We start from the raw sequence: 13,333 nt of genomic DNA, 5'->3' as shown, positions 1-13,333 counted from the left end.
GCAATTGCAGGCTTGGTCAGATGTCAGTTGAGGGCATACAAGTTAGAAGAAGGGTTATTTGGAACATAATTAGCAAAGTATGATAGGAGCATAAGTGATCCAGCTATATGGTGGGAATTTTATGGATCAGGGGCACAAAAATTGCAAATTTTGCAATTCGTATCTTAAGCCATGGATCAAGTGCATCAACATGTGAAAGGAATTGGAGTTCCTTTGACCACATTCACTCCAAGAAAAGAAATAGATTGTCATTTGGAAGATTAGAAGATCTTGTTTATGTTCGTAGTAACTTGCAGTTGGCTATGAAAAATGTGGCTAATGAGTCATCCAATTCCTCTACTCCGTGGATTGATCCTGTGCCAAATGCATCAATGGATGAAGGTGATTTTTACTTTGATAGTGACATTGACATGGAATTGACTGATGAATCTGATGCTGAAGCATCTAGCGGATTCACAACTCCTACTGCTCTTGATGACATAGAACTTTTTGATATAACAAGTGGGCCACAGGAACATCGAGAACAAAACTTGTGTTCCCGTTTTAGACTTCTAGTTTAATTTTTGCACGAACAATTTTCTAAAACTGCCAAGCTACTTTAAACTTTCGAGTTTATATATTTTGAATACTTTTTTATTAGATTGTTTTTCAATATATGAAATGTGATATGGCCCATGGTTTTGTTGAATTTGATATGGGTGCCAATGTCTATGATGAATTTCTCATCTTGTTTACTATGTATGGAAGTTGGTTCTTTATTGTCACCCACTTTCATGGTTTATAAAATTATATGTGGAAATGATTTAAATGTTTGAGCAATAATCGTATGTGTTTGCAATGTGCGTTATGGACTTTGAATTTTGACTTTAATTGATTATATATATATATATATATATATATATATATACATTATTTTTGCAAATTTCTATGTGTCGAACTTTATCGGCAAAATTTTAGGTGCCGAAATTTATTCGAATTTCAAGGTCGCCGAACTCGAACACGAACACGAACATGAACATGAACGTGGTGACTTAGGGGTGAAGTACAGGTGTTGAGGATTTTTGGTGAACTGCAAAATTTTGAGGTTTTTGCTGTTTGTATTTTTCATCAGAGGGCTATTTCACAGTAAGGGAGCTCTTTTATGCTGAAGAATATAATTAATGAAGCAACAGATTTGAAGGGCAGAAATTAAATGTGTGCATGTGTATGAGATTGGCGTTTAGTCTGCTTCTGCTGTTAATATTTTATTACCTGTTAAAATCTCAGCAATGCTTTTATTCAGTAGATCTGCAGTAGTAATTAACTTACAGCAAGATATTTACTAGAGAATAATTAGCCAGGAGCTGGGGTTAGAAATTAACACAAGGTCTTTGTGCTCTCATACAAATGTGACATTATTTTCCCTCATTCCTCCATATCCCTAAATGGAGAGTTTTTACCTGACAATTGGATGGCCTTTCAGGAATAGTAATATAATTTCATTAATTATAAATATAACCTTTATATTTATTGTTATTATTTATACGTTTTTTCAAAGAAAACCTTGCAGGGAAGCTTATAGGCACTTCCCTGCGTATCACAAGTGATACCTAATGTAAACCTGTTTGCGCTGAGTATGGCGACTGACCAAGTAGGGACCTGAAATGAGGAATCTGGCATGGGCAGGCAGCTTGGGGGATCGTCTCTGGGACCTCTAGCATGGAGTTCAAAATACTCAGCTACTAAGCTATCTTACTGGGCCAAACTATTACTTACTATTATATAAATGTCATGTTTATTTTACAATAGATATAATGCATATTTATTAATATCTATATGTATCAATCCAATTATTCAATTATTTTCAGTAGGTTGTATTTGAATATTAAAAACACGTAATTATTTTTAATTGACTCCCTTAGGTATGGGCATTTAGGCTTGCAACAACTGTGGCATACCAATCGTAACTTTTCTCTTGTGGAGACATTGATTACAGAAAATAAGGATCACTCCTATTCATCCAAGATCACTTCTGAAGTGCAATTTTATCTTGAAGGAGTCTATTGTAATACATATTTTTTTAAGATATGAAATTACTTTGTTTTGAAGACGAGACATTTCAAACTTCTCTATTGAAACAGTTTATTGTCATTGCCTTTTTTTCTGCAGTGGGCTCTCATGACTCTTATGGATCCTGTCAAAAGCCTTGCTTATTTAATTTATATTGGGTACCCTGGAGATCCTGTTTCAGTATTTCATGTGACCCGTCGTCGACGGCTTGACCGCAAAAGATTAAATTCGCAGAGGAACGTCTTTCAGTGTTTTGTTTTTGGACCTGGTAATGCTGGGAAGTCTGCATTACTCAATGCTTTAATTGGCAGGTAAGTGGATAACTGAATGTGGCTTGTTTTCTGCTTCATTGCAGGCTATTTGTTGAAAATATTCTTTTGAGGTAGTTCCTGTATATTGCAGAGCTTATTTTATATCTTGGTTCAACAATACAATTTTTTCTTCCTTCATTGCAGGCCATTCGTTGAAAAATACACACCAACAAAAGGTGATCGTTATGCCACAAATGTTATTGACATGAGCGAGGTAAGTGCACATTCAGAAGACAATGTTTTTGACTATTGTGCCTGCTTGTGAAATACCTTGTGTAATCTGACAATGCTGTCTGTCTGGCTGTGGTGTAATCGAATATTAGTTAGCCAAGTTTGGCAGGCTTGATATGCAACATCAATTCATTAAAAAAAATGTGAATCATGTGTCTGTTGATCTGATCAAGAAGCGACCATGGAAGTGAAAATAAGTAGGGCATAAAAGCAAGACAACCTGTATCAGTGGAAATACTGGTATCAGGAATATTGTATTACTTGCTAGAGTCCTCTTTTTATTGTGATGTTCATGGTAATTTCATGACAAGTTGGTGTTGAAATTTTATGACTAAAATGTTTCCTGCAATTGCAACCCGGTTTTAATTTCACCTTATCACTCCCATTCAGTTAAATGCCCTTTCCCATAAACATACATTCAACATATAGAATTCTGGAAATGAAATTTTTAGATTAAAACACATGGGACTGTCAACACATGCTGAAAATAAATATGAACATAAACAGACCAGCAACACACATAAAAATAAACACAATTTTTGGTCAACTTAGACGTTGGCAAAACCCCTTTAATCTTCTATGAGGAGAACCTATTAGAGAGCTTTTCAAAATTATTTATCTTTTAAGTTAAGGAAAAATACATTTGCAGACAAAACAAAACAGCAAAATACAACTTATCTCTTTAGCCCAAAACTCCTTGAAAACCGTGCGCACTTTGCCTCGATTTCCATGCCCACTTGAAGCTAAAAGTATGTACTGTATGATTCCGTACGGACTGTATGGATTTCCATACTGCTGTACGGACTGTACAGATTTACATTTTTTTTTTTCGAAAACTTCTCTCAAGCGGCTTGTAATTCACAATATTAAATGCTGTTCGTATTGTACCTTTTGTTGTCTTCTATGCTTTGATTTTCGTGCCAGCTTTGCCCATAAATCACTCCTTTAGCTTGCTGCAAATTTTTTTTTCCTTCAAAACTTTCCTCTAGCTCTCAACCTCCTTTCTCCAATCTGCTCATGAAGAATCTAAGTAACCTGACACGAGGATTCGGGATTCGTAGGATACGGGGATTCGAGTGTTGGATTCGGACACGTTGACCCCCCCGGAACAGGACACATAGGATTCGTTATATATATATATATTAAAAATTATATATTTCTTACACAAATTCTCATTAATGATACAAATTCATTGATTTCAAACATAGATCTTCATCTAGATGTTAGTTTTACTGTTTACAAAGTAACATAGTAACATTATATCATCCTTGAAATTATAGGTTCCTTTTCGCCGGATTCGAATCCAGTTTTAGAATTTATGATTCATTGATTTATGGCAGTTGGGTGTGACACTAGTGATTATCAAAAAAGGATTTATTACCAGTGTATCAGTTAAAATACCTTGGAAAGCACTGGCAGTTGAAAAGTGTGAGATTAATGTGGAGGACTTTGCGCTGGTTCTTGTTCCACGAATTGAGTTCAAAACATCCAATAGTTCTGATGAATATTCTACTTTAGAAGTGCACTCCAGTGCGTTTCTTTCTTTGAATTCCGCTGAGAAGGAGGCGCACTGGGGTACACTTCTGAAGTAGAACATTTTTCAGAACTACTGGATGTTTTGAACTCAGTTCGTGGAACAAGAACCAACTCAAAGTCCTCCACATTAATCTTACATTTTTCAGCTGCCAGTGCTTTCCAAGGTATTTTGATTGATATGCTGGTAATAAATCCTTCTTTGATAATCATTGGTGTCACACCCAACTTGAATTTATAGGTTCCTTTTCGTTGGATTCAAATCCGGTTTTTGGGACACTTTGTGACCTAACGGGACACGACTCGGATTCGTGTGTGTCCCGTTAGGACACGACGTGTCCTGAATTTAGGATTCGAATTAGGTTGAATCGTGTCCGATTTGTAGGATTTAGACACTTGAGGAAAATCCAACGAATCTGGCTTCATTGTGAAGAATGAATGTAGTCTCTCTTTTCTTTTCCTCCTTTTGTTTCCCTAAATGACTTTTGGGCAACCCTAAGATCTAATGGCTTAGATCCATTTAGATCAAGGGATGAGAATAAATGTGCATTTAATTTTCACTTTCTATTTTTTAACTCACCCATTAAATAAAGTACCCACATTGTACTTTATGTCTAAAATCACTTTTCACTTTATAATTTAACATTGAATTTACCACTTATAAAGTCACTTTCACTTTATAAAGTCACACTTAGGAAAAGACTAACCCGTGAGAAAACACTTGTTCAAGGTACATTAAAAATTAACAGTTGGTAAATTAAAAATAATTTTTTTAAAACAAAGTTTTTCGGTAGAAATCACATGAGGGAATTTTTTGGCCGGACGCGTTGAAGATTAACCATACAGAGCTCTCTTAGATCTGGAAAAGACCCAGTGGACCCCAAGAATATGAAGGGTGTTTACGTTATCCCATGCTCTTGTGGGACTCCCTACATTGGTGAGACTAGTTGCTCGATTAATCAAAGGATTCGTGAGCATGCTGCTGACATCAAGCATGGCAGTACTCGCTCCTATGCTTTGGCGGAGCATGCAGATAAATCTAAGCATCACATCTGCATTGAGGAGGCCCAAGTCGTTGCTAAGGTTAGTCATTTTCATCATTGTAAATTGAGGGAGGCCCTAGAAATTGAAAAAAGACCCAATAATTTGAATAGAGATGATGATTGGAATATTAGTAGAAGTTGGGTGTCTGTCTTGTCCTCCTAGTTTTTTTTATTCTTTTTATTTTATTTTTTATTTTTATTTTTTATTTATCTATGTAGGTATTAGCATCCTTTTTATAGTATTTGTTGTTGATTTATTCTTCATCAGAGTTTATTTTCTTGATCCTTCGTGTTTTTTTGTATTTTATCATCCTATTCGTTCTTAACTCCTTTTAGTATTTTTGTTATTTGTTTAATGGGCCTGAGCCCCATATTTTAATGTTGACCCCATTTTTTTTTTGATTTTTTTTTGGATATATATATATATATATATATATATATATCTGTTTTTATTTATTTATATATTTATTTTGACTTGTGTATATATTTTTGTTTTATTTTATTTATTTTTCCATTAATTATTTTTAATTTATTTCCATTAGTTATTTTATTTATCAAATGATCTTGTCTCGATTAGCCACCCGTTTTTATAATTTGTGACTCCATTTTTTTTAAAGTTTGACTTTGATTATTTATTTATTTATTTCAAAAACTAGCTGTTTAATATAGCGGTTACTTATTAATATTTGTTTTTAATGAATTAATAAACTAATATCACAATTTAAATATTATTTTTCAAAAACTAGTAATATTTGGTTTTAATAAATTAATTTAAATATTATTTTTCAAAAACTAGCCATTTAATATAGCCGTTACATATTAATATTTTAATAAATTAATAAAGTAATATGATTATTTAAATATTATTTTTCAAGAATTAGTAATATTTGGTTTTAATAAATTAATTTAAATATTATTTTTCAAAAACTAGCCGTTTAATATAGCTGTTACCTATTAATATTTTGAATAAATTAATGAAATAATATCGTTATTTAAATATTTTTTCAAAACACTAGCCATTTAATATAGCCGTTACATATTAATATTTTAGTAAATTAATAAACTAATATCATTATTTAAATATTATTTTTCAAGGAACTAGTAATATTTGGTTGTAATAAATTAATTTAAATATTATTTTTCAAAAACTAGCTGTTTAATATAGCTGTTACCTATTAATACTTTTAATAAATTAATGAAATAATATCATTATTTAAATATATTTTTCAAAAACTAGCCGTTTAATATAGCCGTTACTTAATAATATTTGTTTTTAACATATTAATAAATTAATATTATAATTTAAACATTATTGTTCAAATATAACCATTACTTGAAAGTATGTCTCTACAGTGCTCTCTATTTAAGCCTTTGCCATGGTCTGACTCTTCATCTGATCTTGATGATGAACCACACTTGTTGGTTCGAAATGCGTCCGGCCAAAAAATTCTCTCATGTGATTTCTACCAAAAGACTTTGTTTAATTCATTATGGACCATAGAAGCTTTAATATAGAAAATAATTTCTCTGATAAATGAGTGGATTGATAATTACAGTGAAAGAAAATGGGGATTTAGTTCGTGGAAATTGCAATTAACAAAATAAATGGGGTGTATTTCTTGCGAACTTCCCAATTATGCATGTTTTAGTTGTACACGTTTATGTATTTTACAAATTTCATGAAGTTAGACCACATGGAACATGGTTATAAAATATTTCGTAAACAAATGACATAATTGGTAAAAAAATATTATTGCTGGTGCAATTATCACAGATGCATTACAGAGCATATTCAGACATTTATGTCACTTTTCAGTGCAATTTATGGACTTTGATAAGATGATCTTCTCTTTTATCCAGTTAGTTAAAAATGTAAGATCTTCCTATATTATAGGGTATAATTTCTTTGAAATGAACTCTCTATTCTCTACAAATATATCACAAAAGGCACAATCAAGAAATGATAGGCAAAATTATGCTCATCTTAAAATTGGCAGAGGCTAAGGTACACAAACCAGTACATTTATTGGAGGCAGCCTTGTAGTTATAATATGATGATGATCTATTTTTAAGTCTAGGTAATGAAGGCAATGAATATGAGAAAAACTGTGAATAAAATTATAATGGGTTTCTTGTGCTTGCCAAGTTTCATCTCACATAAGGATCGTTTGTAGGATTAGTCTTCATAGATTTTTGGGATTGACTATGGTACTTTCACTTGATTGCTTGGGTACTTTGGGTAGAGGAGACTCGTTTCTCCCTTATTTGTTGAGTTGTCATGGCTCATCTGTTGGTTCTCTCTTCATGGTGTTGTCATGGCATACCCATTGGTTTTCTCATCTTGGTTGCATATCTTTTTTGATGGGTTAACATCCTAGTGAATAGATGGTGATGATGCTTGCTATTTCATGTGATTTACATTGGCATCAAGGTGTTGTTCATGGTATGTTGCTCATCTTGTCTAGAGAATGCTCATGTATGATGCTTCTAGCCTCCTCCATGGGGTTGGACAATGAGGGTGTGACGAGACATGGTGGTATGACATGTTTTAAATGGTTGAGGGCTTGCATCTAGCATATGAGGTATGTTGGAGGGTTTTGCTTAGCATTTGCTCTCGTATTTGATTGACCCTTGGTTTATTTTTGGATAGAGAACACATCAATTGAGGGTTTCCCCAAGTTTTGATGATTACTTATATATTCTTATGTTTTGGTGTTTTCTAGTTGTTTACTGGTTTTATTTGGCATGGTTGAGCTTATGTTGTGTGCGCTCTATCCTATTCGGGGTTTTTAACACTTTGGATGGCTTTATTATGACTTGGAGTATTCCCCTTGTTGGCACTTGGCACACATTTCAAGGCATATCCATTTTTTATTGTATATTGGAGAATAGGAGTACTAGCCACTCTAATGATGTCAATAAAAAATTAGCTGATTTCGAGAACAAGTTTAATGGGCATTCTGACGATATCAAGAGACTTCAGGATACGACAAATCGAATAGAACTACGGATGGGGCAGAATCATAGCCAAACCGAAATAAATCAAAAACAAACCTTGGCATTGCTGAACCACTTGTGTAGGAAGCATGATATTGCACCCGATCAACTACTCTAAGAGGATGGAGAAAATTTAGAGCAAAATTCATCGACTCTGGTAGCACACAATTTTTTAGATGCAACCGTGGCAAAGAGACTCAATATTTTTTCATTTCCCTTACCAATCATGAAAGTGATGGTAGTTGACGGTAAGAAGATTGAAAAAGTGGGGAAATGCCATAAGGTCAAATTGCAGATTCAAGACTTTAATTTAGAATCTCCGTTCTTCACTGTACCATTAGGTGGAGTAGATGTAGTCTTAGGTATCCAATGGCTACGAACTCTAGGAACTTATGATGCCAACCATCAAGTACAATTCATAAGATTTAAATGGGGAGGTAAGAGGTACAAATTACACGGATTCCAAGCACTAGAGAATCAAATTGTATCATCATCTCAGATGATGAATATGATTCGAAAAGGAGCACATGCTTATGTGGTACAATGTCACCAATTAGAAATGTTATTTGCAAATATGATCAGTGAAGAATCACCAGAGATACAAGATCTAATTCAGAAGCATGAAAAAGTATTTCAAGATTTACCTATGAAAATGCCTCCTAACAGGGAAATTGAGCATACAATAGAAGTCAAAGCAAGGTCAGACCTCGTCAACCTCAAGCCATACCGATATCCACATCACCAAAAAAGTAAATTGAGAGATTAATCCAAGACCTTTTAGAGTGTGGGATCATCTCGAAAAGTAAAAGTCCGTATGCTGCTCCAGTGGTATTGGTAAGGAAGAAGGATGGTTCATTCAGGTTATGTGTTGATTATGGAGGATTGAACAAAATAACAATTAAAAACAAGTTCCCAATTCCCTTTATGAACGAAATTCTGGATGACGTACATGGTGCAAAACACTTCTCAAAATTGGACTTAAGGTCAGGATACTATCAGATCAGAATCAGATTGGAAGACATGCCAAAAACGACATTTTGAACACACGAAGGTCACTATGAATTTAAAGTAATGCCGTTTGGGTTAACCAATGCACCATCAACGTTTCAAGCAACTATGAACGAATTATTTCATCCACATATTAGGAAGTTTGTATTAGTATTCTTTGACGATATTTTAATTTACAGTAAAACTTGGAAGCACTTACAACATCTGGATAAAGTTCTTACACTACTAAAAGAGCTCTAATTTTATGTAAAAAAATCCAAATGCACCTTCCGAAAGGAAGAAGTAGAATACCTTGGACACATTATATCCCATGAAGGCGTAAAGGTGGGCCCTAATAAAATCAAAGCTATAAAGGAATGGACCAAACCAGTTAATGTATCCAAGCTAAGAGGGTTCTTAGGTTTGACTGGGTATTACCGAAGGTTTATTAAAAACTATGCACATATAACTGCACCTCTGACAAACCTTTTAAAGAAGAATTCATTTCTTTGGGATGAGGAAGCAGGAAGGTGTTTTGAAAAATTGAAGGAAGTTATGTCTAATACCCTGGTATTGGCAACACCAGATTTTTCTAAACCATTTATCATCGAGTGTGATGCTTCCAGATTCAGTATAGGTGCAGTGTTAATGCAATAAGGGCATCCAATAGCTTTTGAAAGTAGGAAGCTTAATAAAAGAGAACGCCTCAAGTCCACATACAACAAAGAAATGCTTGCTACTATGCACGCACTAGCTAAGTGGAGGCAATATCTTTTGGGAAGTAAGTTCTCCATTCGAATAGACTATAACAGCCTCCAGCACCTCCTTCAACAAAAAACACTTTCCGAAGAACAACAAAAATGGATTGGAAAAATTGCCGCCTTTGACATGGAAATACTACATAAAAGGGGAAAAGACAATGTAGTAGCGGATGCCCTATCTAGGAAAGATGAAGAACCAACACTTGTTGCAAGCTCGGTTGTTGTTCCTGAATGGCTTAACGAGATTCGACGTGAGTATGCCAAGGATCCAGAAATAACGGCGATAATCAATAACCTTCCCAACAAGTCAAAATGTGAATGGAAAAATGATATTCTATGGTACAAGGGAATAATCTATCTAAATGCAAATTCCAAGTTTAAATTTAAGATACTCTAGGAGTCACATGATTCACCATCAGCTGGACATGTAGGATTCCTTAAGACTTATTACAATGCACGTCAATCCTTCTTTTGGAAAGGAATTAGTCGCGATATTCAGAAGTATGTAGCAGAGTGTGACACATTTCAAAGGAATAAAAGTGAAAATATTACGACATCGGGATTACTTCACCCTTTAAACATTCCAAATCAGAAATGGGAAGAAATTTCAATGGACTGTATCGAAGGATTACCAGTATCTGAAGGCAAGGACAAGATTTTCGTAGTGGTCGACAGACTCACCAAATATGCTCACTTTATGGCAATAAACAAATCATACTCAGCCGAAAGAAATCGCTGAAATATTTTGCAAAAATATATATAAGTTACATGGTTTTCCAAAAGTCATTGTGAGTGATAGAGATGCCAAAAGTCAAGGGTAATTTCTGGAAGGAGTTGTTCAACCACATAGGAACCTACCTAAATATGAGTTCCGCTTATCATCCTCAAACAGATGGACAAATAGAGGTTGTCAATAAATGTTTGGAGTTTTATCTACGTTGCTACGCTACAGAAAAACAAAGTAAGTGGGCTCAATGGCTACATCTCGCTGAGTGGTGGTATAATTCTACTTATCATATGTCAGCAAAAATGACACCATTTCAAGCTTTGTATGGATATGAACCCCCAAAATGGAAGGATCTAGCTATTGTCCAGACATATCTACCTGTTGTTAAAAATCAACTAGAAGAAACCCAAAAAATCGTCCAAATACTAAAAGAAAACTTGAATAATGCGAGGAATCGTATGAAGCAACAAGCAGACCGAAACAGAACCGAAAGAGAGTTTGAAGTCGGAGAATGGGTGTTTGTCAAGCTCCAACCATACAAAGAATTGTCCTTAAAACAGAAAGGAAAAAACAAATTGGCACCAAAGTTGTACGGACCTTATCAGATCAACAAAAAGATCATCCAAGTTGCGTATGGTTTAAGTCTTCCAGAGAAAAGTCGTGTTCACAACGTCTTCCATGTCTCTTGCCTTAAAAGGGCACTAGGCGACCATCAATTAGCGCAAACAACGCTTCCATCCCTAGGTGATGAGGGAAGGGTCATTCTAGAACCAGAAGGTATTTTATCTACTAGAGAAAGAAAGCTTCGACATCGTACAATCAAGGAATACCTGATCAAGTGGAAGGACTTACCCGAAGAAGAAGCTTCTTGGGAGAATCAATCATTTTGTCAACAACATCCGTCGTTACGTATGCTTTGAGGACAAAGCATTCTTTCGAGAGGAAGGCAATGTTATGTAAAAGTTATTTAATGTTATGTAAAAATTATTTAATTTTAGGTTAATTAGACGAAAAGGCATGATCCTAAGATCATGCCCTTTCCCAAAAGGGTGCCCATGGCAATATCTAAGCCAGGGACTCTCATTGTAAACAATCATCATTAAACTAATTAATAAAATATATATGTTTATATCATTTCTGAGTTTTTGTGCTTCAGAGTGGTAGAGGTGATAACCCAAACTACTAAGTAGGTTGGGCCTGATATCTGTTAACCTAAAAAGTGGTTGAGCTTAGAGGCAATGGCACAGAAAGTACTAAGTTGGTTAGATGCTGTGAAAGATGTCACAGTTCTAAGATCTGTTGATATCAAAAGTTGATCTGAATTTCTGAAATGGATGTAGGACAATTTTTCTATGTTTAAGAGAAATCTCATGAAGTTTTTGAGTATAAGGTATTGTTGGAATAAGTCTGAGGTCTTCATTTTTAGAACACCAATTGCTTCGTTTCATTTGAAGATTAAGTGCTTTATTGATATAATTTTTCTTCAAGTGCTAATGCCCTCATTTTGAGGGCAACACATTGTTTATATAGTGATTGATCTTTGTTTTAATGGAAGGCTCCTTTATTTATGAAGAAGGTGATACCTTTATGCTAGAAGAGCACAAAGGATTTGTCTAAGGCAAGGTCAATTCTACTGTGTATTGGCTGCTAGGTTGCAGGTCCATTCCTTGGGTATTTCATCCAGTTTAAACCATTGATCTTTGTTTGAATGGAAGGCTCCTTTATTTATGAAGAAGTTGATACCTTTATGCTAGAAGAGCATGATTGATTTGTTTAAGGCAAGATCAGTTTACTGTGTATTGGCTACCAGGTTGCAGGCCCATTCCATGGGTATTTGATCCAGTTTAAATCCATGCAATGATTTGTTGCAATGAAGGAAACAAAGCAAATCAGAGTGATTGGCATGGAGGACACACTGATTGAAAAGGAGGAGGACGCAGGAATAGCGGTGAAGTAGATCATATCAATGAGAATGAAGGAGGTCGTGGTGATAGCTGTAAAGCAAGTCACACGATGAAGAGGAAAGGGAATAACCCTTGCTAGTATTGGAGTGAATCCAAGAAAGAGTTGTAGTGCTTGAGCGGCAATCAGATTGGTCAAAGAATAATATGAAAGTCCAAGAGAGTTATGACTCAAATCTCCATAACTGAAAGGGCCATCGAGGATTTCTGTAAATCTCTTATTCAATGCATGGAGGGGGTTATTTGGGTTTCTTAGACGCCATTGATTTCTTATTAAAGGAATAGACATGCTTGACAGAGGTTGATTTGCATTGGAAGATATCAATTCTTTCATTCTTGAAGAAATTTAGTCTTTCCCATGCTTAATCTGATCAACTGGCCATTAGAAGTGGCAATTGTGAACAACAAGAAGCAGGGTTGATTCAAATTGTCTCATTGAAGGAATTGGTTTTTCATGAAGGAATCAAAAGGCAGCAGAATAATTGGTCCAGCATTTTGAGTTGATGCTGCAGAACTAATTAAACATACAATAACCAGATCTAGACTAGGGAATGAATGGTCTCCTGGCAAATTACCAGGCCTATACAGAAAGCTAGAAAATGAACTGTAGGTGTCTTCATAGTTGCTAGAGTAGAAGAGGTCTTGTTGCTCTGAAGAAGGGAGTAGACCTGGTTCAAAGATTCCACAGTGAGAAGTTGCCAGAAGATATCCCAGAGAGTTGCAAATTCCCGAG

At 34.8% G+C, this 13,333-nt stretch overlaps 1 protein-coding gene across 3 annotated transcripts in view; it reads left to right on the top strand.

Annotated features, from left to right (window-relative positions):
• Positions 1-13,333, top strand: part of MIRO1 (MIRO-related GTP-ase 1) — a 300,498-nt gene that overhangs the window by 167,809 nt on the left and 119,356 nt on the right. For all 3 annotated transcript variants that reach the window (XM_089452597.1, XM_089452596.1, XM_089452598.1), the window contains exons 10-11: positions 2,149-2,360; positions 2,505-2,574. In XM_089452597.1, coding sequence (XP_089308723.1) covers positions 2,149-2,360; positions 2,505-2,574 — 282 coding nt within the window. The remainder of the gene's footprint in view (positions 1-2,148; positions 2,361-2,504; positions 2,575-13,333) is intronic.

The sequence above is a fragment of the Pinus tabuliformis genome, chromosome X, assembly GCF_031772625.1.
Source record: "Pinus tabuliformis cultivar Carrire ecotype Pingquan chromosome X, CPIR1, whole genome shotgun sequence".
NCBI lineage: Eukaryota > Viridiplantae > Streptophyta > Pinopsida > Pinales > Pinaceae > Pinus > Pinus tabuliformis.
Note: the sequence above shows the minus strand (reverse complement) of the source record. Positions and strands in the feature narration are given on the sequence as shown.